Source organism: Notamacropus eugenii, chromosome 2 (assembly GCF_028372415.1).
Source record: "Notamacropus eugenii isolate mMacEug1 chromosome 2, mMacEug1.pri_v2, whole genome shotgun sequence".
Taxonomy (NCBI): Eukaryota; Metazoa; Chordata; class Mammalia; order Diprotodontia; family Macropodidae; genus Notamacropus; species Notamacropus eugenii.
In genome coordinates this window covers 523,368,522-523,394,150 of record NC_092873.1, presented here as the reverse complement: position 1 = coordinate 523,394,150, position 25,629 = coordinate 523,368,522, and the positions used below count along the sequence as shown (strand labels likewise).

At 42.8% G+C, this 25,629-nt stretch overlaps 1 protein-coding gene across 1 annotated transcript in view; it reads right to left on the bottom strand.

Annotated features, from left to right (window-relative positions):
- Positions 1–2,043: 2,043 nt before the first annotated feature.
- Positions 2,044–25,629, bottom strand: part of ATG4C (autophagy related 4C cysteine peptidase) — an 80,761-nt gene continuing 57,175 nt past the window's right edge. The window contains exons 9-11 of the mRNA XM_072649716.1: positions 25,093–25,169; positions 16,602–16,721; positions 2,044–3,276 (exon numbers count right to left, since the gene is read on the bottom strand). Coding sequence (XP_072505817.1) covers positions 3,109–3,276; positions 16,602–16,721; positions 25,093–25,169 — 365 coding nt within the window. The 3' untranslated portion in view covers positions 2,044–3,108. The remainder of the gene's footprint in view (positions 3,277–16,601; positions 16,722–25,092; positions 25,170–25,629) is intronic.

The window sequence follows — 25,629 nt, the reverse complement described above, 5'->3', positions numbered from 1 at the left end:
AAGAACAGAGACAGATGATAGGTTTGTCAAGGGACAGGACAAGGAGACAAAGGATTTCAGTAGAAGCCAGAGTTGAGGTGAATTTGCTAACTATGGGGTAAAGGCTGGAGAGGAAGGGAAGTCAGAGAAAAAGTAAAGAGATAGCTTGAGAAAGTACTGAGGGGTGGAAAGATCAGCAGTTTCGAGGGCTAAGTATGGATTTAGGAGGAATGAGGTACAGGCAAAAGGAATGAGGGGAAATTGTCATCACATAATGTCAAAAGCTTTTCTTTAGGGCCGTAATAGTGAGATCTAGTGTGTGATGAATGCCCCCATTTTACAGATGAGAAAATAGCTACTCTAGGTTGTGATTTGACCAAGGTAGCAAAGGCAAGTGCCAGAGGAAGGATCTGAACCCAGATGTTCTGACTCCAGGGCAAGCATTCTTTTCACTGTATCACGCTGAGAGGCTGAGGTTAACGCCCAGGTTACCAACCAGATGACGAGGAAAATAGTGGTACCCTTGAGACATAGATAGACATTCTGAAGAAGGGCTGCTTTCAAGAAAAATAAATTCAAATTTGGACATGAGGTCATAAAACTAAAGCTGAAAAGAAGACTAGAGGTCTTCTGTATGAAAAAACTTAGACCCAGAAGTGACTTGCTCAAGGTCACACGTGTTAAGTTTGAGATGTATATTGTGGACTGCATCAGCTGCACAGAGTTGAGATCTGAACTCAGGTTCAGACTGAGTCTTCAAGAAATTTCAGAGATACAGGTTTAAGATACAGGGGCATAGATGTGGGTGCAGGGCATGCACAGTGGTCCAGAAGAGGAGACTTAAGACAGGTTGTAGCAGAACCAAGAGTTTAATGTCATAAAAACCCTTCTAACTATACAGTCCTAGGCACTTTTTAATGCAGAAATCATAAAATCGCTCTTAGCCCTCTAAAGACTTTGATGAGTTTGATGAGTTTACTGCTGAGGACTGTGACCAGGACAGCCATGATACAACAAAAAGGCAGAGGAAGCTAGGAGGGGATGCCCCGCTCTCTTAAACATGGAGCGTCACACATTATGTATGACCTTGAAATTCAAGGGCTTAATCTATAGTAATCGTGCCCAGCTCTGGGTGCTGTACTTCAGGAAGGGCTCTGATAAATGGAGAATGTCGTGAGGAGGGCAAGCAAAGCCCTTTGCAAAGGGCTTTGAGTCCATTCCAAATGAGAACAAGAAGGAAATGCGGCTGTTTGGCCCAAAAAGGAGACACGGAGTCGACGTGATGGCTGCCTTTAAGGACTTGAAAGCCCTAATGTGGACCAGGGATATGTCTTCCTCAGCTCCGTGTCAGAAAGCAGGACAGAGTGAGAAGTGATGAGAAGAAATTCAAAAGACTCAAATTTAAGCTTCATATCGGGGAAAGCTGTCTAATAATTACATCAATCTAAAGTGGAATAAAAGAATTTTTAGAGTTGGGAGGCCCCCAAATGATCTTTAGTCCCACCCAACCCCCAACAAATGGTCATCCAGCTTTTGTTTGAAGACCTCCCTGCAGTAGGAATGGGCTGCTTCAAGGGGCAGTGGGCTTCTCCTCAAGGAGATCCCCTGGGACGGGCTGGACAACCACTTACTGGATTGCTCCTTTTTACGTTAAAGGAGACAGTTACCAAAGTCCCTCCCAGCTCTGAAATTCTGCGGCTCTTTGGCCTAATTTTCTGGGATATTAGAATGTTTTCTTGATTGCAGCAAACCACCTTCAAGCCAAAATGTTGCATTGGCCTTAGTAGAAAGCAATCCACCCACACTGTCATCATTCCAGCTGTGGTAGACTTAACAAGCAGCCTTTGTGATAAGAGACAATGACTTCAGAAGACACGCAGGCATCTTTACAAATGCACCACCTTTTCCACTGAGCCATAGAAGCTCCATAAAAAAGTTAATATTTTGCTTGTACAGCAATAATACTATTTGCCTTTATTACAAATCAACAGGATTCATTTGAGAAATGATTCTCTCAAATGAAAGGACTAAAATAATCCCAACATTAAAAGCAAAGCAAAGGCATTTAATGTTCTCACATCTTTATTAATACATTTGTTTTACAATCCTGGCTCCACAATAGCTCTGGTACTTTTAAATCACAAATTTGCTCTTAGTGAAAGCATACTACAACTTAAGGAAGATTTACCTCGCAGATAGCCTCGGTGACTGAACACCCGCACAAATGCTGATTTACAGGCACAGCAGAGAGACCAGAGGATGGACAGCTCCCAAATAAGGATATTTACTGGTTTCCCCCTCCAGGTTTTCAGTTTAGATTGTAATGCTAAGGCAGCACAAGTAGAGTCTTAATAAAATTACATGGTTGAGACAGGAAACAAACATCATTCCCAGGTAATAATTGCCTTTATCTGGTTTGATTGGTTGCAGTTAATATTAATAACGTCAGGTTTAAAAAATGTGGGGAAAGCCAATACTTCATAGCCACTTCTCATAAGAAGGTTCCATGTTAAGCTTAAGGAACGGCCATTATGAAATCACACTGCTAAGGAGTGTCTTCACTCACAATTCTGCCGATATAATTGCACCCGTTACAGTGAGTAATTGGTAGTCAGACTGAACAAGGAACACCTGGATGGACCCTTTGGTTGTGTTAACATGTGGAGGGGAAGGCTAGATGGCATCAGGGGTTAATTGTCCAGTCTCGTCCATCAGCAAGACAAGTTTAAATCTTGGATAGTGAGTAGTCGCCTCAGGCTCCAGGATCACAGATGGGCAAAACAAAACCCCCAGGCCACTCACAGTAAACGGGTCCAAGATCTACAGGACTGTGGGGAATTCATTCGGAAAACATCTATACAGATCATCCACCACCCACTCAGCAACATTAGCCAGGACTGCCAGACTTTCATTAGCAACAAAGATTCTTTCAATCAGTCGCTTTCAGAAATATACACATCTTTAAAAATGTATACTTTCAAATGCTCTTTTGTGAAAGAATGTAAAAAAAAAATCACTAAAATATTTACAAAAATAGATCAGTTTCTGCGTAGTAGGTTTCTCTTATTTTTTTTTTTATTTTCAAAGAAGTGTTCTGAGTAACTATGAATACTCTAACGTAAAATGTCCTCAGAGCAAGACAAACTCTTCTGTGCTAAATCTTTTCAATCTTTTCTTTTCATCTTCTGAGAAAAGGTCATCTTCATTGGCTGGAGTGGAGGTAAAATCATAGTCTCTGGCATGACCCTTGACAAAAGTAAATAAAGGGTATTTCTCTCTGGAGGAGGCTTTCAGTACCTGCAAAAAAGACAGAGAACACACCCTTAATTGGGACAGAATCAGGCAATCAGCCTTGTGGTGGACAGGATGGCCCCCCTCTGGGGTCACTGCAAGGAAATCCCTTTGTCAATGATGGTTGTTTCCATATCTTTGATAGTATTTCTCCTGTAATGCCATAACAACATAAGCTAGTAGATTATAATGGATATACACCTTCTTCTTTGTGCATGTCCTCCTACACAGATTTCCTCCTACCGAGGCATGCGTCCTTTGGCAGCAGATTTGTACTTCCTAGAATTTTTTTAACTGTTCAAAACTCAAATGACCAATGACAATAATCCACCACCTTGGAAATCGTCATTAACTGATTCAGCAGCTCATTCTAAGTTAAACCAAATTCCATTAGAAAAATCAATCAACTTTCATGAGCATATGAGGTAAGACTTGAATTAAGACTAACCGTCAAAACCCAATTAACAACAGAAAACACATTCTCTGCTGAAAGCAAGGTTCTGCATGGGTTCTCTGTACAGGAGAAAACAGTATTGAAAGCAAACTGACTGTGCAAGTTCTGACTATGATCACCTCAATTATTATTTGTTTAAAAAAAAAAAAAAGAGACCACTTCAGTGGATAAAATTAAATCCCCTAAAATGTCAACATACTATGTGGAGGACCCTCAACAATGTTTTTAAATTTTTTTTACTACTTCCTTTAAAATTTAAAGTACATAGTTTTATGTATAGTGTAATATAAATATGTAATCCCTAATTTAAAAAAAACAAACTTGGATGAGATTGATGAAATGCTAAGATACCCAAGCAAAAATTTGGGCAGTTAAGTGCTATTTAGAAACCCATCAAGTATTGTAAAATCAAACTTGAAGTAAAAATCAGATTCTACACTTGTATAATGCTTTTCCATTTTACACTTTAGTCTAATCTATTCTAATTACATCCTACCAAAAGAAAGAGGAAAGGGGAAGAAAATGAGTAATCAAAGAGAAAGACCAGAAATGTGCAGAAGTTTAAACAATAAGAAAATGGGGACAGCGGATGAACACGCTAGTGACTAACCAAGGATTCTCCCCCTCCTGGCCACTGATTCCAAGGAGATGCCTGGGATTCTGCCCAAAGTTACTGTCATTTTATGGACATTCCATGGCATTGATAAAAATCAGTACCTAATGGGCAGGTATCCATATCATTTCTTCAGAGACAGTCAGGGGAAAGCCAGCAACAATCAGTGCTTATGGGACTTCTTTCAAGTTCAAGAAAAGTCTTTGGTTCACAAGTATAATTTCCAAGTCTGGGAGAGTTTACGGTACATGCCCGGGGTCACACAGCAAACAAGGATGGAGGCAGCCTTGAATTCAGGTGTTTGTGCCTCTGAATCCAGCACTATCCACTGGGCCCTCTCCTCTGGAGACTCTCACTTGGTCCTTCCTAGAATGTCTTCAAGAAGTCCACATGATACTCTAGAAGTGGTGTGAGCAGGACAGAGGCCAGGGGCCTATATTCCCTCCTCCCTCTCTCCCACCCTTATCCTTGACACCACACTTCTCTAAATGCCAGCTAAGACCTCACCACCTTTTCTGGTCCCCATCTCATATTACTCTGCACATGACCAAAACAGCCAGGTATCTCTCAGATGAAAAGCTGAAGTCAAGAATCAAACATGCTCCCCACAGCCCACAACACTGTCAAAGACAGCCAGAATCAGCTTAAAGTATCATCAGGATATTTGTAACCAAATAACTAAAGCTACAATGAGAGACACACAATATTAGATTTTAAGATTAAATCAATGTGTCCTGGGGGCACAGCGGAGGTGTCATCCCTTCTGTTTCACCTGGTCACGTCTGCTCTAGGCCACATCTCTGTGGCTTGTCCACTAAGAACACGGGGCTCAGAAATCCAGTGGTGGCCTCATTATTCTCTAGAATACAGTCCTCAACCAGTATACTCCCCTAAATGCGGAGATCTGCTCCCCAAAAGCAGTCTTGTTTTTGTAAATCAGATCACATTTCCCTTTTGGTTGACATCAGAATTTCCAATAAGCTTCTCCTCATTTTGGATTGACCTTCAACTGTCAGAGGATTCAGTGCTTAGCTTGGTGATCCTTCATCTCCGTGGAACTTGGACACATGCTAACAGAACTTGCTGTTACAGGAAATCTTTGTAGTGCAAATCATCGCCCCAGGATTCATCTGTTTTGTTGTAAATTTTAACTTTCCTCTCCGCCTTTTTACGAGGCAAAGAAGGACCTGGGCTTAGGGGTCACGGGGGTCACAAGGCCTGCTTATGGGTCAGCCTCTTCTACTTACCCTCTATGTCATTTGAGGACAAATCTCTTCATTTCCCTGGGCCTCACTTTCCTCAACTGAATAATAAAACCTATTCTAACAGAACCTAGATTCTACAGAGAGCTGGAAAAAAAACCCCCAGGATGGTTCAATAAAGCCTGCAGAATAAGGATGGCATGGGAAGAACAAACGGACAGAGTTCTACGCCAGAGAAAGATTAAAAACAAACAAACAAACCCCACCCCCCACCACTAGAACTAAAATGACAAGACCCTATTTGTATAAAAGGCTCAGCTGCGGAGCTGGGGGTGGGAGGAGGCAATGCTGAGACATGTTAAGGGGGGGGAGTGGAGCCTGCTTCCCTCCTGGCCGAAATCCCACCAAAGCATCCCCTGACTCCCCCATGCTAGTGCCTGGCCCCCTGCGGGGAGGGTCATGCAGCCTCCCCGCTCCACCAAAGGCTTTGCTGTAGCATCTCTGCTCTCCAAACTCCTCTCAATGATCAATTAATGAAACCTTGGCAGGTAAATTTCCTTCTTTAATATGACCATCCAGCATATGACAGTGGAAATGCTCAAGGTCAGCCCTGGGGCTGAGCTCCCTTTCTGTAGGGCCTCTCCAGGTCTGGCACCCCGCTTCTTGTAAAGGTCTGTTTTGAGGTGGGGCCACTGACTGAAGAGAGGCTTTGAGATGATCCGTATCCATGTGCAAACGTCGCATTATTATTGTAAGTCCTAGAAAGACTAGCGCTGGGATCCTACAGGACTTACTCAGGATACCCAGACTGTGATTTAAAATGAAAACTCTCCCTGATCTGGATGCCCATGTGGCAGCTACACCATGTGTCCACTTCAGGACCTCTCTGAATTAAATAAAAGCTAGAAGGAAGCACTGGGTATGAGCTGAAGGATCACGGACGCTGCTCCATTTCTCAAGCCCTCTGGAGTTTAGAAAGCCTCTTGCCTTCCACAACCCTGAGATTCACAAAACAAGCATAAATCTTGCAGTTTTATCATTTATCAGTAATGATGAACCAAGTCTGTGGAAACTGACTGTGGTGGAGTACAAGTGCAGACAACTTTGAATCAGAAGATACGGCTCAGGGTCCTTGTTTCATCATTTGAGAGGATGGAGACAGGGAGACAGGTTCAAATCCTGCCTCAGACAGACTAGAGAAGTCACTTAACCTCGCTGGATAAAACGGGGATAATAATAACACCTACATCACCGTGCTATCCTGACCAAACCACATGTACATAAAACACTCTATGAACGTAAAGCTTTACATAAATGTTAGCTATTTACAATCAGACTACGGGGAACTCATCTAACCTCTCTGAGCTTCAGTTTCGTCATCTGTAAAGTGACAAGATTTGACAAGATAACTTCTGAAGTCCAGCTCTAAATCTATGAAAAATATGAACTGAAACCCCAAATAAGTGAGACTCAGAGCAGTTCCATGACTGGCCCATGGTAAGGGGTGACCACTGACTCCAACCCCGACCTGATTCAACATGACAATTCCTGCTGTGCCACACGGGGATCTCTGCTGTTTTTCAGATAGAATTTCAGTAATTTCATCACTCTAGAAATAGGATTTAAGCTTTCTCCTTCTTTGCTGTCTAGACCTTTACTCCTAAAACTATCGTCATAATGTAGTTTCAATTATATACTTTGATGCTGTTTTTTCTTAAATTTGTAAGAGATTTATTATCAAAATGATACATTTTGATCACATATTCTTTACAGCATATCTTTGAAGAACAGGGTTGGCAAGTAAAATCTAAAGATTTATAGATGAGGAATCAGGATCCCAGAAGTAAAATCATTCACTCAAAAGCCACACAGCTAATTAGTGGTAAAGGGGTGACCAGAACAACCCAGTGTTGCTCAACAACCATCATCTCCAGGACACTGCACTTTCCACAACACCAGGCCAGCCTACACCAGAGCCATATGCAGCACCAAACCGTTCAGACCAGACACACCATGCTATTACCACCCACTTACCCTCTGACCCCTTGCCTCCATCACTCTCCTGATGGGATTCTAGTCATCAAACGCTTAAATCACTGAAATCAATAAACTTTGCGGTCCTCACTCACACAATCACGGGATCTTATACTTGGACAAGACCTCACAGACCCTCAAGTTCTAAGAGGAGAAAATGAGGACCAAAGAGATGCTGTTCTTTCTCAAAATTTTCTCCAAATTTCAGGCAAAGCTAGACAAGGGAGACCCCAAAGAGCCTCAATGATGCCTTAGGATGAGCAGACATTTGGACATATCTTAAGAAAATGGGTTTGTGGCACTGGAGAACTCATGGACAGGGAAGACAAAGGAAAAAGGGGGTTATGTGAAGGCGAGCAAGATGAGCCTGGCTCTGAGAGCTAGAACTATCGCAAGGGAACTACGTGACCTCTGGACCAGCTGAGTCACCCAGAGAAAGGTCTGGAGCATGACTGAGGAAGTTAACATGCTAGCCTGGACAAGAAAAAGCTAAAGAACTCGACAACTGTCCGTAAGAATCCAGAGTGGATCGTGTGGAAGAGAGAGCAGCCTTGTCCTGGCTAGGATCAAGGGGAAGAAAGTACAAGGAAACCAACTTGCCTTCCATATGAAGCTCTGGTGAGTCACCTCCTCAACAACAGCACTGACCAATCAGTTTAGGACACTCTAAGGACTCAAACGGAGGCCAAGGGACCATCCGTTCAGAATGCCCTTGATTCTCATACGACCTAAGAGATCACACTACATGACTTGAGTTCCATTTCATCTCTAAGATCCATTGACTCAAAAATAAATTTTATGACTCCAGAAACCTAGGTTACACATAACACTATCCAAACCGTGGTCCATTCTATCATCAGGTGATTCATCTCCAACTTTCGTTTTCTGTTTTTGATTCATTACATAGTCTCAAACTCAAGTACAAATCGGTAAATAATTATGCCATGCAAAGTAAAATTATTCTGTATTGTAAAATATGAAAGCTAGTCTGAGAACAAGTGAAATAAGCGGTAAAAAAAAAAAAAGCAAGTTCCCATGAGTTCCCCAATGCCATTTTTAAAACATTTAATATTGTCTGTCGGGTATTTACATGGTTATTAACCTTAAGAAACTTGCTGTGTAATGAAGGACAAAGGACAAAAAGGGAAAGCTAGTTAAGAGACAAGAAATGATGTCTTTGGGGCCTGTGTTCCCCATATGAAGCCACCTCAGGACAAGCTCCGCTTCTTGCTCTCAGTGATAAATCCCTATGTATAAACAGCAGAGATTTGATGAGATGGAATCTAGCCATGGTAGAGTAAGCAGGTATAAAGAGAGCACAGAACACAGAAGGGAAGGGGTGGGAGATGGACAGCATCAGGGTGAAAATGGAAGGAGGACGAGACAAAGGCAGGGGGCAGTAGAAGCACCCAGAGGTAGCACCATTGTTGGTGCCCTCTCCATCCCAAAGTCACTTTGTGCTTTTCTTTTCTGCAGCTGTATTGTATCCACCCTGTAGAACATTAACTCCTGCACAAGAGGGATGATTTTCACTTTTTGTCCTTGTATCCCCAGCACCTTGCACAAAGTTAGTGCTTAAATGTCAGCTGAATTGAACTGAACCAGGCCAGAGGAATTGGATGACGAATTCCCAGTCAGGATCCCAAAGCTGTAGACATCCCATGCTGTCACGAGGAGGGACTTCACCTGGTGGCACTGGATCCAAACAAAGCAGCAAAGTTCTAGATTTACCCCTAGACCAAACAGAGGAACAGATAACACCCTGGAAGACAGACTGTGACATGTAAAAACCTCCATCAGCTGAAGCTTCCTCCAGAGGAGAGGCCATCTTACCAGTGTTGGCTTTCTTCCAACAGAGCCGATCACAACCCAGCCTTCATCCATGCCTTCTCATTCTGTACAACTCCTGACCCAAGGTCAGACTCCTGAATGGTCTCAGGGGATCTGCCTGACATGCTGGACCCCCCAACATTACACGGGCGCTGCCTGTCATCCCACCCTCTTGTCTCTATGATCAGGCAGACGTTCGAAGGTCTATTTCAGTGGCTTCTTCATCAACACTAGAAATGTCCACTGCTGTTTGGGAGACCCACAATTTTAATTCTTCAGATATTAGTGTTCCATGATTTAAAGTGTCACTGGAAGAATTCTGGTATTAAAAGATAGGTTTTATTTCAAGGACAAACTTTAGGTTATTGGGGTGAAAATCCAAAATAGAAAATGCCTTTTCTCCAAAACACTTCCCTCTTCTCAAATTCCCTATGGAATCTTCCCTGTGGAAGAGTCTATCACCTCAATCCAACAGGCTCAGGCAGCATTATGTTCAGTGGCTCACCTCTCCCTCTCCCTTCATAACCAACCACCTGACAAAACTTATGGTTTCTACCCTTACAACCTCTCTTCCACGAGGCTGTTCTCCACTCACCTAAATGTCCCCATTGTTCAGGCCCTGCTCATCTCTTGACATCTAATTGTCCTCCAGAGAGAGGAGGGGCTGCCAATATGACCATGTCAGCCTCCTCCCCTGCCCACCACACACACCCAAGAAGCACCTGGGTATCTCCTCTGTTGGCTGCCTAAATCCTGGCTAATTTGGCTTGTTCCAAAACTTATTCCACTCCTCTCCCTTCCATGTACCCTACAAAGTCGGCCTGCCCTCTACTCCGCTGTCTCCCATGTCTCCCCTTCATCCCTTCCTCACCTCCACCATCTGTTTTCCTTGACTTTCTTCAAGTTTCAGGTCAAAGGCTCCCACTTCCCCAGCTGTTGGCACCCTCTCCCCTGAGGCTTCCTTCCATCTCCACTGTATGTGGTCTCCCTCATTAGAATTTGTGCTCCTTGGGGGTAGGGGCAACTGGTGCCCTTCTTTACATCTCCAGCCCTTGGAATGGGCCTTCTACACAGTAAATAGTTGCTGAAAGTTTTGCACCACTTTCCAGTGGCCCACCACCCACCTGCAGCAACTGTCTGAGATAGAAACACTTATAGACCAGCTCAATGAGCTGATCATCCAACTGTCAGTCATGACTTGGACAGTCTGCTTCCCTTGGTTTTGTCTTTGTGGGTTGTTGGGCTGAATCTGTGTGTGTTTGTGGATATTATCTTTGCAATATTCTGGGATTTGATGCAATGAGCCCAATATCCATCCAAACCATTACATTATAGATTTGGAGGTGCAAGGGACCTTGGAGGCCCTTTCCACAGATGAGAAGACTGAGGCTCAGAAAGGTTAGCTTATTTGCCCAAAGTCACTGAAGATACACTGAAGAGGAACCCTGGTGTTGATTCCAAGAACCCTGCATATATTGGGATTCTGAGTGTGTGCCCTCCACGCCAATGGCCAGCACCTTTGGCAAGCACATGCCTCACATGTCTATTTTCTTGTGAGGTCTACAAAGGAATCTCGTATAACCTGAACATACACACAGTGACAAGGAGGCCAAAGGCACATAGTAGAGACCACTTGAGTCAAGACATAACTTGCTCTCAAAGTACAGAAACAGGGCTTCCAGAGCACCCTGAGGCTGGAAGAGAAACTCCTTTGTAAAATCCTACAGAAGGAGGCAGAGGGTAACAAATGATGTGACTGAGAACATAAAATGCTGTGAAGCTCTTGGGAAGCTTGTGACATGTCCAGTTCTGTGAGTCCATGAGGTTAAGGAAGGTACTAACAATTCCAGGAAGGTGCCTAGGATGGTGAGCGGCCCAAAGCGATGCCATCGACAGTCACACTGCAAACAGCTGCGGCAGCCACTGGGTCAGCTCTGCCTCCTAAGAACCCCCTCTGGAGTCCCCCAAATAGGTACCAAAGATGCCATGGGGGAGAACCTTCTAGGGGAACCAGTATCCTTGGGGAAGCCTTGACTGTTTTTCCTTACATCAAGCTAAAATCCTCTTTTTTGACATACAACCTTTGCCCCTCACCCCCAGTTCAACCCTCCAGGGCCAAACAGAATGAGACAAATCCTTCTTCTAGAGGACAGCTCTCAGGCTCCCCCTAAATCACCTACTTTCCCCTAATAATCATCCCCAGTTCCTTCAACTGCTGCTCCTCTACCAAGGCCTGCAGGGCCTCTTCCAGACACTCAACAGCTTGTCGACCTCCTTCCTAAATACGAAGCCAGAACTGAGCACAAGACTCCAGAGCTCTGGGCCCAGAGCCAGGAAGACTGGAATTCAAATCTGGAAGAGACGCTTTCTAGTTGTGTGACACTGGGAAAGTCACTTCACCTCTGTCTGCCTCAGTTTCCTCAACTGCGAAATGAAGATAATATTATCAACTACCCTTCAGAGATGTGCAGATCGAACAAGATGTTTGTAAAGTGCTTAGTGCACATCGTTGCCCAGTCGTGTCTGATCCTACCTGGCCCTGAGGACTTTTGTCTATGGAGTTTTCTTGGCAAAGATAGTAGAGGTGACATTTTCTTCTCCAGCATGTCCCTATTTTACAGATGAGGAACTGAGATAAAGAGGGGGAAGTGACTTGCCAGGGTCACACAGCGAGCATCTGGGATCAGATCTGAATTCTGCTCTTCCTGACTCCAAGCCAGGTGTTTCATCCACTGCACCACCTAGCTGCCCGCAGCTGGCACACAGCAAGTGCCTCAGAAATTCTCATTTTCTAACCCTGCCCCAATCCCTGTTAACTTTCACTGTATCAGGTTCAGCTTACCTTTCCATTCTGGTTAACAGTGGTTCTTTGGATTCTTACTCTCTGAAAATCTAAAACTGCTAGCTCCTCTTCCTACCTTTGGGACAAATATTTAACTGAACTGGTAATGACTTTTCCCATCTTTGTGTCACCTGACCATGGAAGTGGGTGGCCCATGACAAGCACACACCTATGCCTTTAATCAAATCACTGATAAGGCAAAGTGCTTCACGACCAAAAACAATCCCTGAAGGCTCGCCACCAGACACCCCAAGCTGGCATCAAATCATCAGTTGTCACCCGGTGGAATCACCCTTTCCATCAGGCTTGAATCCACCTAATTAACATTTATACATAGCCTACCCCTCTCCATTTTTTCCACAAAGAAAAGCATGAGAGACGTTATTGACAATCTACCAGAGTCCCCTTAACTAGTATCTAGAGACCCTGTCAAAAAGGGAGTGAGGTTTGCTAAGCATGACTTCTTCTTGACAATGCCATGTTGAGTTTTTAACCTCAGACGTGATCTTCCAGATAGTTACTGACTATCCCACAATAAGAGAGTGTAGAATTTTGCCAACCTCGTTGGGTTACAGTTTGTAAGTGCTGTTCTCTTTTGAAAATCAGAGCAACGGACCTCAGTTTTGTGTCTCCCCTCCTATTGAGCAACCACATACACCCAAGGGGGAGTTTGTCTGAGCTAGTGGTTTGGGCTGGCTAAGTCATGGCTGGCTAAGTTCTCTAATTATATTCTCATTTATCTTGAGATTCAACTCTATATTAACCACTTTTGTCTTGCTGCATTTTATACTACAAGAACCTTTCTCCTTAACAGAGAAAACAGACACAAAATAAGAGTAATTCTAGCTTCTCAAATTGTCTGCTACCAATACCCCATGGATCCAGAATAGGATCCGCTACATGAATGGCCTATCTCTGCAGGCAGAGAATTTCAGCAATGGACACCTACATGAACAAACTTGATGACCACTCATCAAAGACTTCTGTGGAAAAGATCTCTGCTTAAAAGGAGTTTAGATCAGTTGATCTCTGGGGTTCTTTTTAGTTCTGAGATTCTATGATTCTAGGAACCCCTTGGATTACAAAATTTCTATTTTAAATGGTCAAGTTATTAATTGAGAATGGATTTTTAGTTCATTGCCAAAGTCATTCATTTCAATTTAACAATATTATTACTTAATAGAAGTTAGCTGATTCTAAAGAAAGAATACCTTTCTTCAATAGATGCCTTAATTTGCTTTCTGCCTTTCTCCAAATTTTCCTCCTAGTAAGCATTAGCATTAAAAGTATAACATTCTCAATCGATATGATGCGAAGAAAGTCATTTCAAATGTCCATCCCATTTGATGAGCCCAAATACGGCATAAGCCCCAAAAAGAGGAATAATAAAAAGAAAAGCCACAAACACCACAAAACTTACTGCTGAATGGTTGTACTAGCAAAAACTGCAAATAAAATGATGCCCCTTAATGGGGAAAAGGCTGAACACAGCACGGCGCCTGAATGAAATGGAATGTTCCCGGACTTTGAAGAACTATGGCTGAATAAAAAAACACTTATTAAGCACCTGTTGGGTGCAAAGCTCAGTCACAAAAATGCAGAGAACCAGGAGAAGACTTCTATGAGCTGATGCTAAGGAGAATAAACAAAACCACGAAACCACAGACACAGCCATGAAATTAGAAGAACAGAGAAGGAGGCCTCCAAACTCCTCCCTCCTTTGTAGAGGTAGAGGGTGTGAACATTACACAAAATGTCAGACTTCGCTGATGTGTTAGTTGTACTGAACTGGATTTTTTTTATTCTTACTTTACAAGGGATGGCTCTTCTGGAAAGGGATAATTCAGAAATCAACACGATGAAAAAGTAAATGGCAAAAATAATTTTTAGAAAGTGATGCAATCCAATTCTCTCCCCTCCAGAAAGACCACAACTGCTTGCTTATTACAGAACCTCAGTCTATGGGCCTTGCCGCAGGATCTCTGAGCCAAAGAGGAATGAGCCACAATACACAGTTCCTTCCTGCCTCAGGTTTCTTATTTGTTTCCACCTCAGAGGTCAGATAAGTCTGTTGAATGGTCTTAAAAATACCCTCTACACGTTTTGCTGCGTAAGAATTGCACTTGACCAAAGTATAGATTTCAAGCTGTAAAGGACCACAGAGGTCACCGAGCCCCCCATCACTTTACAGATCAGAACATGGAGGCAGAGAGAGTAGAAGTGACTTGAGAGGTTGGGGGAAGGGGGGATCCCCCAGAGAAGGAGCAAGCCCAGGCTCTTGGACTCTGCCCACTGTGTCAGGAAACCCAATCAGGCAGTATTTCACAGCTTTCCAAACATTCTTACAAATATTATCATATCATTTGATCCATATATCTCTCCTAAAGGCAACAGACACTATTAACCCCATTTTACAGGTGGAGAAACTGAGACTGCACAGAGTCAAAGAGCAAGCCTGAGGACACGGGCCTTCTGAGGTCATGTCCAGGCCTCTCTTTGTTTCATATTACATTTACCAAGTGAGAATGTAATTTGCCAAAACTAGGGAGTTAAAGGATAATACACACACACACAAACACACGTGTGTATATATATACACATACAGAAATAGATCTAGATATACATAGATGGATAGATAGACAGACAGACAGATCATTCTCAAGGAAGAACACAGGAGGGGCCAACCGGCATGACCACAGAGCCATCTAAATACAGATATCTACACTGGTAGCACAGAGTGGGGGCCATAGTGCACAGATCCCTGGGCCTGGAGTCCAAATGCAGCCTCAGAGCCTGGATGCGCTCTGCTTGCCTCATTTTCCTCATCTGTAAAAGAGGAAAAATAATAGCACCTTCCTCCTCAGGCTTCTGTGGGAAAAGGAGATCATATCTGAAAAGCACTTTGCAAACCTCAAGTACAACATAAACGCTAGCTTGTAATATTACTACTATTATTACCTAAGTGTTTCTATCTGTTGTAGCACATGCTTTACAGTCTTATCAAGGCCAAAAAAAGGCCCGATCCTATTCACTAATAGTTTCCAAGAGAGGCTCTAGCTACTACTGTCAAAGAGTAGATGCCAGAACCAGGAGAAGAGACACTTCAGCGTTCCTGGCCTGCCATGCTGAAAAAAGAGGCTGAAGGGGAAGACAACTGAAAAATGAAGCATAAGAAAAGGTTCTCACATATCTCATTTTCTCCTCTCCTCATTCACTTTTCTGTCATGGGCCCGTTAAATTTCTTCTTTTACATGGCAGGTCATGTAAACTAAACGTAACTTATAGGAAACTTTTGATTTAACTTTAGTCATCTGATTTTTCTCACTGCTGAAAAATGGGTTTGTATCGTCAGAGCGAATTTTCGGCTTAAAAATTAATTGGCAATAAAAATTAGCGATAAGCTATAGACCACTGTGTCCAAACTCAGCTTCAAAAACATGACTGCATTTTGTTTCCTAAAAAAGCCAAGCACACACCTGGCAGCGAATGACAACGGCAGCAGCCCCAGTTCCTACAAGCCCTGGCTCCCGGGGAGCCAGCTCTCTTGGCGCCCAATAGCATAAGCACCAAAGGTCAGGCCAGCTCAGGTCCTCAGAGAAACCAGGAGAACGCCCAAGTGGGGAGATAATGAGAAGGACTTAGATCCACCCGTCTCGGATATCCTTTAAACCAAATAGATCCAGAAGTTTACTGGAAGCCAACAATCCTCCTTAGTCAGAATCCAAAAATACCATTTTCTCTTTTAAAAATCAAAGAAGCACTTGGACTAACAAGAAATAATGCACAATTTGGTTTGATCAAACCCTTCATTAATTTTTTCCTCTACCCCTAAGGGACTGCCCTTTTAAAATCCTCTTCAAATACAATAGAATCTAATTGCTTGTACAAGGCAGCAGTTTGCAGAAGGATTTCTATTTCAACAGTGCCACCTAGTGGTTCCTAGACGCCCACTGGTTCCCCAGTTGGTCACTCTAAGTGGTTTAACTGGGCTCCACCTGAAAAAACCTTTTTTTAGTCCATATTTGTCTACTTGTGTCTTGTGATTTATCACCAATTCCACCAATACTGTTAACAAGTATGTGCATGTATATATATGTGTGTGTGTATACATACATTTTGTGTGCGTCCTTCGTTGACAAAGACCACACCATCAGAGAAATGATGACGTGACTTGCACTTGACTTTGTTTTGAGTACATATACACATGTGTGGTTAAAGCACATATTGTGCGTATACAAACGCGCAGGTCACCATCTTTTAAGAAGTGATCCCTCAAAACCCCATGATAATTTACTTCCGTTACTGCAGCAGACACCCCCTGAACGGATGGGTCTCGAACGAGTGCTAGCTTGTTACCTTCGTGATTTCTTCCGAAGCTTGCTCAAAGTCTTGGGTGTTTCTACAGTAAAATCCCACAGTACAACTGGGGTCCATTTTTCTGAACGACATCTTTTTTGGAGAAGGACAATGAAACGACTGCAATGGAAGAAAAAATTCCTTTAGGAGATGAAAGTGACATTTCTTCTTATGGTTTTACATAACGGGAACCATCATTTTGGCTGGTTAACACAAACATGCTCCTGTTTCTCAGACTTAAATTCAAAGCAACCAAACCTTTCCAAACCTGCCTTGTTCAGCACAGAACTACGTAGCTAGTACTGTATGCAGATTCAATTCCACACAAATCTACTTTATTTGTTATTAATTATTAATGTCATCTTGCAGAGTAGGGGAAATCTAGCCCCCCAAACAAGTGTGCAGTCCTAACACTTCCTACTGTCATTCCTCAGCACCTTTCACACATGCCTTGCTCTTCCCCCTTTCTCCTCCCTCCTCCTCCTACTTCCTCCTCCTCTTCCCTCTTCCTCCTCCCCAGATCCCTCCTCCTGCACTTCTCATCCATTAGGCACTTAGAAAATACTGGTCACATTAAATTACAGCTGCAGGAGAAACATGCCCACATAACTAGTTCAGGCCAGGGTGTCCCAGAAATCTTGGTGCCATCATAGTTTCACGCTGAGCTGAGACGGTTAGGACACCCTGTACTTACATCTCCAGTTTTGAAACCAAGGTAGATTATGTTAGGTAAAAACCTGAGACCTTTCATTCTATGGTACAAAGCTGGAAAGTTTAACAAAAATTCTCAATAGCACCTAATTTATTGATGGATTTACTTAATAAGTTTACTTGATATACTGGTCCCAAGGAAACCGATTAGTTTTCCTAAACCAATGGCTCCTACACAAGCCAGCCTAAGCTCTTCCTGAGCTCCTAACACGTTGGAGGAATTTCAGGCTCCATGTGGTGCCAATGGAGGGCTGGAGACAGAGGAAGAGAAGGAACAGAAAGAGGAAAACTCCTCCCTTCATACAGCTCCTCTCTGCCTTCTTTGCAGACCCTTCCTTCTGCTGCTGCCCAGGCCCAGGCTGACAGGAGTGGCACTTCCCCCTCTTGTCAAGCTGATCTGCAGGGGACTGTCCGGGGGTCTCTCTCCTGGGTGCAACAGGATTTTCTTGGTAGGCAGTGGGTAATGTCACAGACTCCAATCTAATCCATGGCCAGGGAGCAGAAGGAAAAACAACCATTCCCATAGCTTCTGTGGTTGTAGTACCAAGCACCTGGAGGTTCGTGAAGGACTTTGCACCCAACAGCCCAGGTATATGGTGTACACAGGAGCTCCAGCTTACAGCGGACAGATGCAGGCTCAGCACGGTTAGGGGGTTTGCTACCTAGGGCTACGGATAGTGTCAGAGCCAAAATTTGAAGTCGGCTCTCTCTCTTGACTCCAGCTCCAACACTCCACCCCCTCCCCCCCCGACTGTCTTTCAACTTCAAGCATTAGCCTTCTGCTCAAATGATCTGAAATCCTTCCAAATGGTGAATTTTAGTGTATGGATCACTTTCCCTAAACATACCAAGTTAATTTCCCTTAGCCAAAGAATTAACCTAGTTAAGAATGAACCTGGGCTATCTTTAAACACACAGACTCAAAGGGCAACAAGACCACACACTCCATGAGGCCTATTTAAGAGTCTAATATTTGGGTGTTAAAATCAATCATTTAAATATTTGAAATTCTTGGCTCTTAGACACCTAATAGTCAGAGGCAGCTACAGATGCTATGAGATTAACGAACTTCTCTTCTTCCTGGTCTAATGAGTGGTGCATAAGGACAAAACACACAAATACAAATACTTTCTTTGGTTAAATCACTTCAGCTGTTTGTTAAGACTGATCACATGCCTTGTCAAAAGACAGCAACAGAGACTATGCAGTGAATCCTGGTTATGGCAGAAGGCTTTGCTGAGATGGCCTCTGTGCAACGAAACTCAATCTGACTCTTCTGGAAAAGCAACAGGAGTTTCCAGGGGACAAGGGAACACCCGTGTTCTCCTCAGTGGAAGTGTCCTAACACAGTCCAGCTTTCTTATTGGTAAAGCTGTTACAAAGGAGATCTGTGAATTATACAAGTTAAATAAAATCATCCCAAAATCATCACCACTCCATGCTTCCACACTGACTTAGCAGCACCACCCAGCTGGGTATTTCTAGTCATTCGACTTGCATCCAGCCATGGAAATCACCACCTGTACAACTCGTGGGAGAGACAATAATATGGCCTTTCTGTGTAATTCACCTTGCTATCTATGGACTACTTGAGAAGCTATCTTGCACAGTGGGGATGGCACCACAAAGACACGGATTCAAGTTCTGCTGTGTGACCCTGGCAAGTCACTGAATTTCTAGATTCCTCCAGGGAATCCCTAAGATTCCAGGCTACCAAGAAGGCACCATCCGTCATGGTGAAGGGAGTTTCCTCCTCTAGAAGTTTCTCATGCCAAAGATATCCCAGGCCTTGCCTCTCACCCCATTCTATGCGTATGAAGAGGCCAGATTTGTGGTAGCAGACTGTTCTCAGTGGAGAAAAGAGGCTTAACCAACATGCAACATAGTGAGAAGGGAGAGTTTGCAGCTGAGGCAATCAGGGCTGACTTCTAGAAGGAAGCTTCCAGATCAGGGCACAGAATGAAGAGAAAGAGTTCCATTTTCATTCAAAAAGCAGCTTATCTAAAACTAGCGCCTGGAGCCTGTTCTGTCTTAGCAGAGGGAGGTCTTCCTAGAGAACTACCGTGTTCCAAAGAAGTCCCAGGGCCCAATAGGAAAGAAGGGAGAGAGGAGGAAGGAAGCAAGGAAGGGAACGAGGGAAGGAAGGAAGGAAGGAAGGAAGGAAGGAAGGAAGGAAGGAAGGAAGGAAGGAAGGAAGGGGCAAAAAAGCCCATCCACTAGCCCTGCTAGGAACTCATCCTTCACATCATCCACATTCCAGATGAATAGATCTAGTGGTCCAGCTTCTGACACCCTGCCTTGGTACAGGTTGCTGCCCATCCCTGGACTGCCCTCTCTCATCTTCCCCTCTTAAAATCTCCCATCTCCTTCCAAGTTCTGCTCATGTGTAAGGGCATCCTCCCAGTCCAAGCTTGCTCAGGCTCATCAGCTTACTTATTGTAACCTCAATTAGAACGAATGATCCTGGAAAGCAAGGAGTCTTTGATTGGGTCTTTGTAGTTACAGTGCCTCACACATAGTTGGTGCTTAAGATACAATTACTGGATTAAATTCTATTGGGGAGAAAAAGTAGTATATAGGTCAATATTGTGCGTGTTCACCCACAAGGTGAATTCTTATCCAGATAGCAGAGCACCTATGTTGACCAAGCATTTACACTGGGAGAAACAACATACAATGTTCTTTGGTCCATTTCAATGCCATGCTATCCTTAGACTGACCTATTATCACCCAGAGGAATGTCAAACACTAAATTTTTCTATATGATTGCTTTGATCACTGAAATAATTACATGAACATTAAAACTAAAACTCCTTTCAAAGCATTATGGGGCATCATTAATTCAATACCAGGACTTGACTGAAATTGTTCAAACCTGAGGATATATATACAGTTTCTTTTCATTAAAGCAGATTCTGAATTCAAAGAAAACAAGACAAATTTACACTTCAGACTGATTTTCATTTATTACAGGCCAAGTCAGTTCTCAAAATACTGCCCAATCACCCATAAGAGACTCACCACACTACGTTTAGACACCACCCTATGGTACCTGGGTGCCAACTTGCACCATGTAATCAACATGGATTATATCGCTGGCAGTCAGGTTCCAGGAAGTTTTAAAAGCTTCAGTCTCATATTTTAAGAAGATTAATGTCCAAAATGTATCCCCTTCCTGTACTGCTTTTTGACTTACTTATTTATTTAAAATTAAAAGCTGGCCTGGATTTGAACAGCTCGTATTCATTTCTGTGGAGTGAGAGGACTTGCTCGATTGTCACTCTCCCACTCAGACAAGCACTTTTCCTTGCTACGTTATAGAAGTGATTAGTGCGAACCTTTCTAAGAATCCTATGGAAAGCATGTCTATTTACACACCCTGAGCTGCTACAGTTCTGATTCTCTGGAGTGTTACTGACGTTTGTAACTTTTACTAACAAGTGTATGCATCTGCCTCCTCATCTACTTCTACCACAACGTACAGTACAGTAATATTCACCCCCACTGTCCTTTGGATGAGAAGATTAATTCCCATTAACACAGCATCTTCAGACTTACAAAGCTTTGTCCTCACAACACACCTATGAAGCAGGTGGTGGAAGTGCAGTTCTCATTCTTGTATTCATAAGGAACCTGCAGGCTCAGAGAGGGCCAGGTGACCACATAAATGCCTCATCCAAGGACCCACAAGTGGGCATGTAAACCCCACTGGCATCACCAACATCTCCCACAGCCAATGCTTTTAGCCCTGGAACTAAGGACTGGAGGAACTTACCATCCAAACTCAGGGATGAGGGACAAGGGATCACCTGGTCCCTTCTGTTCATCATCTCTCAGAACTTGGGGGGAAGGCCAGATGTTGCCACCCAAAGGAAGTGTCCCCAACATGGGAACAGCTTTCTCACCACAGACTCATCAATGTCCCCCCCTGCTCTGGGTTCCTATCACTGACTCCCTGGCCCCCCTCCACCTCTTCACTGGCAGCACCAAAGCTCAAATTCCCATGACTGGGGCTCTCCCAAGAGTTTTTACCCCATCCTCAGTTCTTTCAGAGCTTCCTGTTCCCCTCCAGGCCAATTCTGACAAACACAGTAACCAGACTGTCCCTGTTAATAAATACAGGATGGAGGGCACACCAAGGGATGTAACCTGAACCCACTTACCCAAGATTGTCCTGGGCCCTATGCCTACTTCAGGATGGACCAGGTATTTGACTCAGGTTACCAAAAAGCCTGACTGCATCAGATACCAATGGGAAATGCCATGCCTACCTAGCAGGGAAAGCTAGGGATGTCAAGTGGTGTTTCCTCAGAAATCAGTATGAATATCACCTGGACAAAAAACACACTGAGCCTCCTCTGTTCTTCTGTCCACGGAAAATTCACAAAGATTATATCAAATGTGAAGCATTCCCCTCCAATAAAGGCGAGGAAAATTTAGAGGCAACTTTCTAGTGTTACATTCCCTCCAGAAATGCAGAGCCTGACCCTGACAAAAAGTACAAAGTCAGGATGGAGGCCAGAAGAAAATGCCAACAAAAAAGAACCCACCATCAAAATCGACAGTGGTGACAAAGATGCTTAAGAAACCAACCCATAAGAAGAGGATGGCTCCAAAACTTCTACTAGTCAAACCCCAAACACAAACTCTGGTTGGACACAAATTCAGCTCAGATTCCCGGAAGAGACGAAGCAGGAGTTGTTTGTTTGCTTGTTTTCTTTAAGAGTTAAAAAAAAGTTTTTACAAACGAAATGAGAAGACTGAAGGAAAAAGTAGAAAACAAATAAGAGCTACGGAAGGAAAGCTAAGAAGGAAGCTGACAGTCTGGTACAAGGAATGCAAAGCTTTACCCAAGCAGCCAACGCCCTGAAAATCAGAACTGGCTAAACAGAAGTCATGAACTCCATGAGACATGCAACATTAGAGCAGAATCAGGACGTGTGTGTGTGTGTGTGTGTGTGTGTGTGTGTGTGTGTGTGTGTGTGAAAGAGATCACAGAGAAAAACTTAAGAATCAGACTATCCAAACACCATGACCAAAAAAAAAAGAGCCTGGACAATGCATTTCAAGAAATCTGAAACTGCCCATATCTCTTGGAACCAGAGGGCAAAGGAGAACTAGAATGAATCTACCAGTTACTTCCTGAAAGAAGCCCCAAAATGCAAACTCCCAGGAACATTACAGCCAAAATTCAGAGCTTCCAGGTTAAAGAAAAAACAACGAAAGCAGCCAGAAAGAATTCAGGTACCAATGAAAAATATGAAACTTGAATGAAATAGAACATTTCTAAGCATTACTGATGAAAAGATCAGAGCTGTGTAGGAACTCTGAAGGACAAACACAGGAGTCAAGAGAAACACAGAAAAGTTAAACATGAGCCAGCAATCACAAAGGACTAAACAAGGATAAATGTTTACAAGATGATACATGTGCCACCTCTGAGCTCGAGTACTATCAGGGGCACAGAAGGTGACTGATTCAACAGCGGGCCTGGTAATGATATGTCATCATGATCTTACATGAAGAATGGAAGGGAAGAAAAGGCATTGTAGAGTGGAAGGGAGAGGAATCGATGGAGAAAATAACCCAATAAGAATTACATTCAATCAAGGAGGAAAAGGTTCAGGGATTAATTGATACTTAAACTTAACTGAATTGGTCAGAGGAGGGCAAAGAACACAAACACACACACACACAGAGTTAGGCACAGAAATACATTTTACTCAAGATGGAAGCAGAGGAAAGAGGAGAACAAGAGGGCAAGAAGATTAAAGGAGGGATCAGTCTTAAGGAAAACAGCGCCAAAAAATGTGCAAAAATATCCACAGCGATTCTTTTTGTGGTAAAAAAACAACTGGAAACCGAGGGGGTGCCTACCAACCCAGGGAACAAGGGATGGAAAACAAATGCAATGGAATGTTGTACTGCAAGAAGTGAAGAAAGGGGAGGGGTTTCAGATGAACAGGAAGGTCAGCAACCAGGAGAACAACTTACACAAGACGCACAACTATGACAAGCTCTGGAACTCTGCTCAATGGAGTGATCAGTCATGATTCCAGGTCTCATGATGAAACGTGCTCCTCACTCTCTGACAGAGGACTGATGTACAGTTACTAAGACATAGATTTTTGGACATGGCCAATAAAGGAATTAGTTTTGCCTGACAATTTATGTTTATAAAAGAGGTTACTGGGGCTTTTTTTCCTTTTCTCCTCAAACTGGGGGGAAAACAGGAGATGGGAAGTAGAAAAGGCAGATTTTTATTGATTAAAAAAATTAAGGAAAAAAGAAAATAAGACTAAAAGACATCCAAACTGACCGATACAATGACCAGTCTGGCCTCCAGGGAAGTGATGATGGAATGTACCTCCCACTTCTCTCAGACGTGAGTAAGATGTGTTTGTTTCACTTCTTTATCACAAGAAATGGTTCTGAGAAGACAGTGGTTTTAAGGAGTGAAAAAAGGCTAAAAAAAAATAAAACTTATTTTTGAAAGAGAAAAACAACGCCACCGTGGAATGCCCAAGACAGTCGAGCACAAATATCACCAGGCATTGCTATTAGCCAGTACGCCACGAAGCCTCCAGCTTCACATCAGGCCCTTGAAATTTACTGATCCATTCAGGTAACGCAATTAAAAAGAATTAAAAAACATCGACTAGAGCCCAGAAAATGACACAGTGACTCCGAAGAGAACGCTGCAAAGTTCCCAAAGTGACTCTGCAGAGTGGGGAGGGCCCTGGCTATGGGACGCTGCACACACTTCCAGAATTTCTGAACATACTGATCAGTTTTTTCTTTTCTTTTTCTTTGAGAACATTATTTTCAAACATTATTTCCTCTCTGGGAGGAAAGAGGGAAAAGGATATTGGGGGAAATTTTAGTGATATTAAAAAAAAAAATCAATAAAATTTATTTTAAAATTTTTTCAAACCCTGCTAATAACCAGGCGCCTCATTTACATACACTCCAAAATGTCTAATTTATGGCACTAGATAGAATGAGAGGCATAAAAAATACACGACGGTGCAGATACTTAACTTGGATTATGCAAACTTGCTTTTTAAATATTTGGATAATGATTTCAACAGAACTGATTTCCTTTATGAATTTTATTTTATGCACTGAAAAATATTACTGCAAGAAAAGGTGCACAGAGGCTTCCCCAGATTGTCAGGCAGAAGGGTCCAGGACACAAAAAAGGCAAAGAACCCTCAGGCTGGAGCAAACAACCAAAGCTAACAGTTTAAAACCTCAAAAATTCCTTTTAAAAAGAAACCAAATTCTAATTAACATATTACATTTAAAACTAATTAAACCAACATGCCTGTTACTTAACAAGATACATTTTCCTCCCTTGATCGATCATCCCAGACCTTCTCCCACTTTTGTTCTCTTTATATTTTTCCTTTTTTTTTCTTTAAATCTGCCTAACACTGTAAGGTCTTTGGTACAACCCAGCTGTCTTTTCAAGAAAATTACTTGGAGTCTTGATCATTTATATTAGGGGATTGGGGGGAGGTAGGGGAGCAGGGAGGTTCCGGTATCCACAAGAAAGAGACAGAGATAAATGAAGTCTTAAGTATATCATAAATTAAAATTCTGCATCGAGTATTTAACCTTTGGTCATTTTTGTTTATTATGGTTTTACGAGGAGTAAAGCAGTGATGAACATCGGTAACCCTAACGCCATCAATGCACCACTCCCTGGAACAACTCTAAATAATTAGCATTTGATTCGTATGGAAGGAAAGCAGGACCAAGTCTTTATCCATAGTACCTCAAGAGGGAAATCCTTTATGCTGACATCTACAAAAGACTGGCAGTAATGAGGGTCCATGTATATCAAACTGTCATCTACAAGGACAAAACAGAAGACAAGTAATTCAAAAAACACCTTATTATTACACTGCTTACAATCCAATTTCTATGTAGAACAGTTTTTTTAAACCTCCTACGAGTAACAGCTTGCCAGACTGATATTCATTGACTGAAACATAGGTTTTCACAGGACAGATTAACTTTTGCATAATCAAATATGCTTGTATAAGCAGAATTTTTATAAAGTGATGAGACTGTCATTTAATTTTTGGTGATAAAATTACTTTTACAAACACACAATTATATTCTAGAGTTTGCATATGAAAAATGTCTTGAACTACATTATCCTGACAGGAAACTCATACTGCTTGTCATTTTAACATCAACTAGCACCACTAAAAATCACTAAAAAGTAAATCTGTAAATAATGACCGCCAGTCTGGAACAGCAACAGCTTCGAAAGTTTTGTGAAACCATCAATTCTGCCTTGTTTATG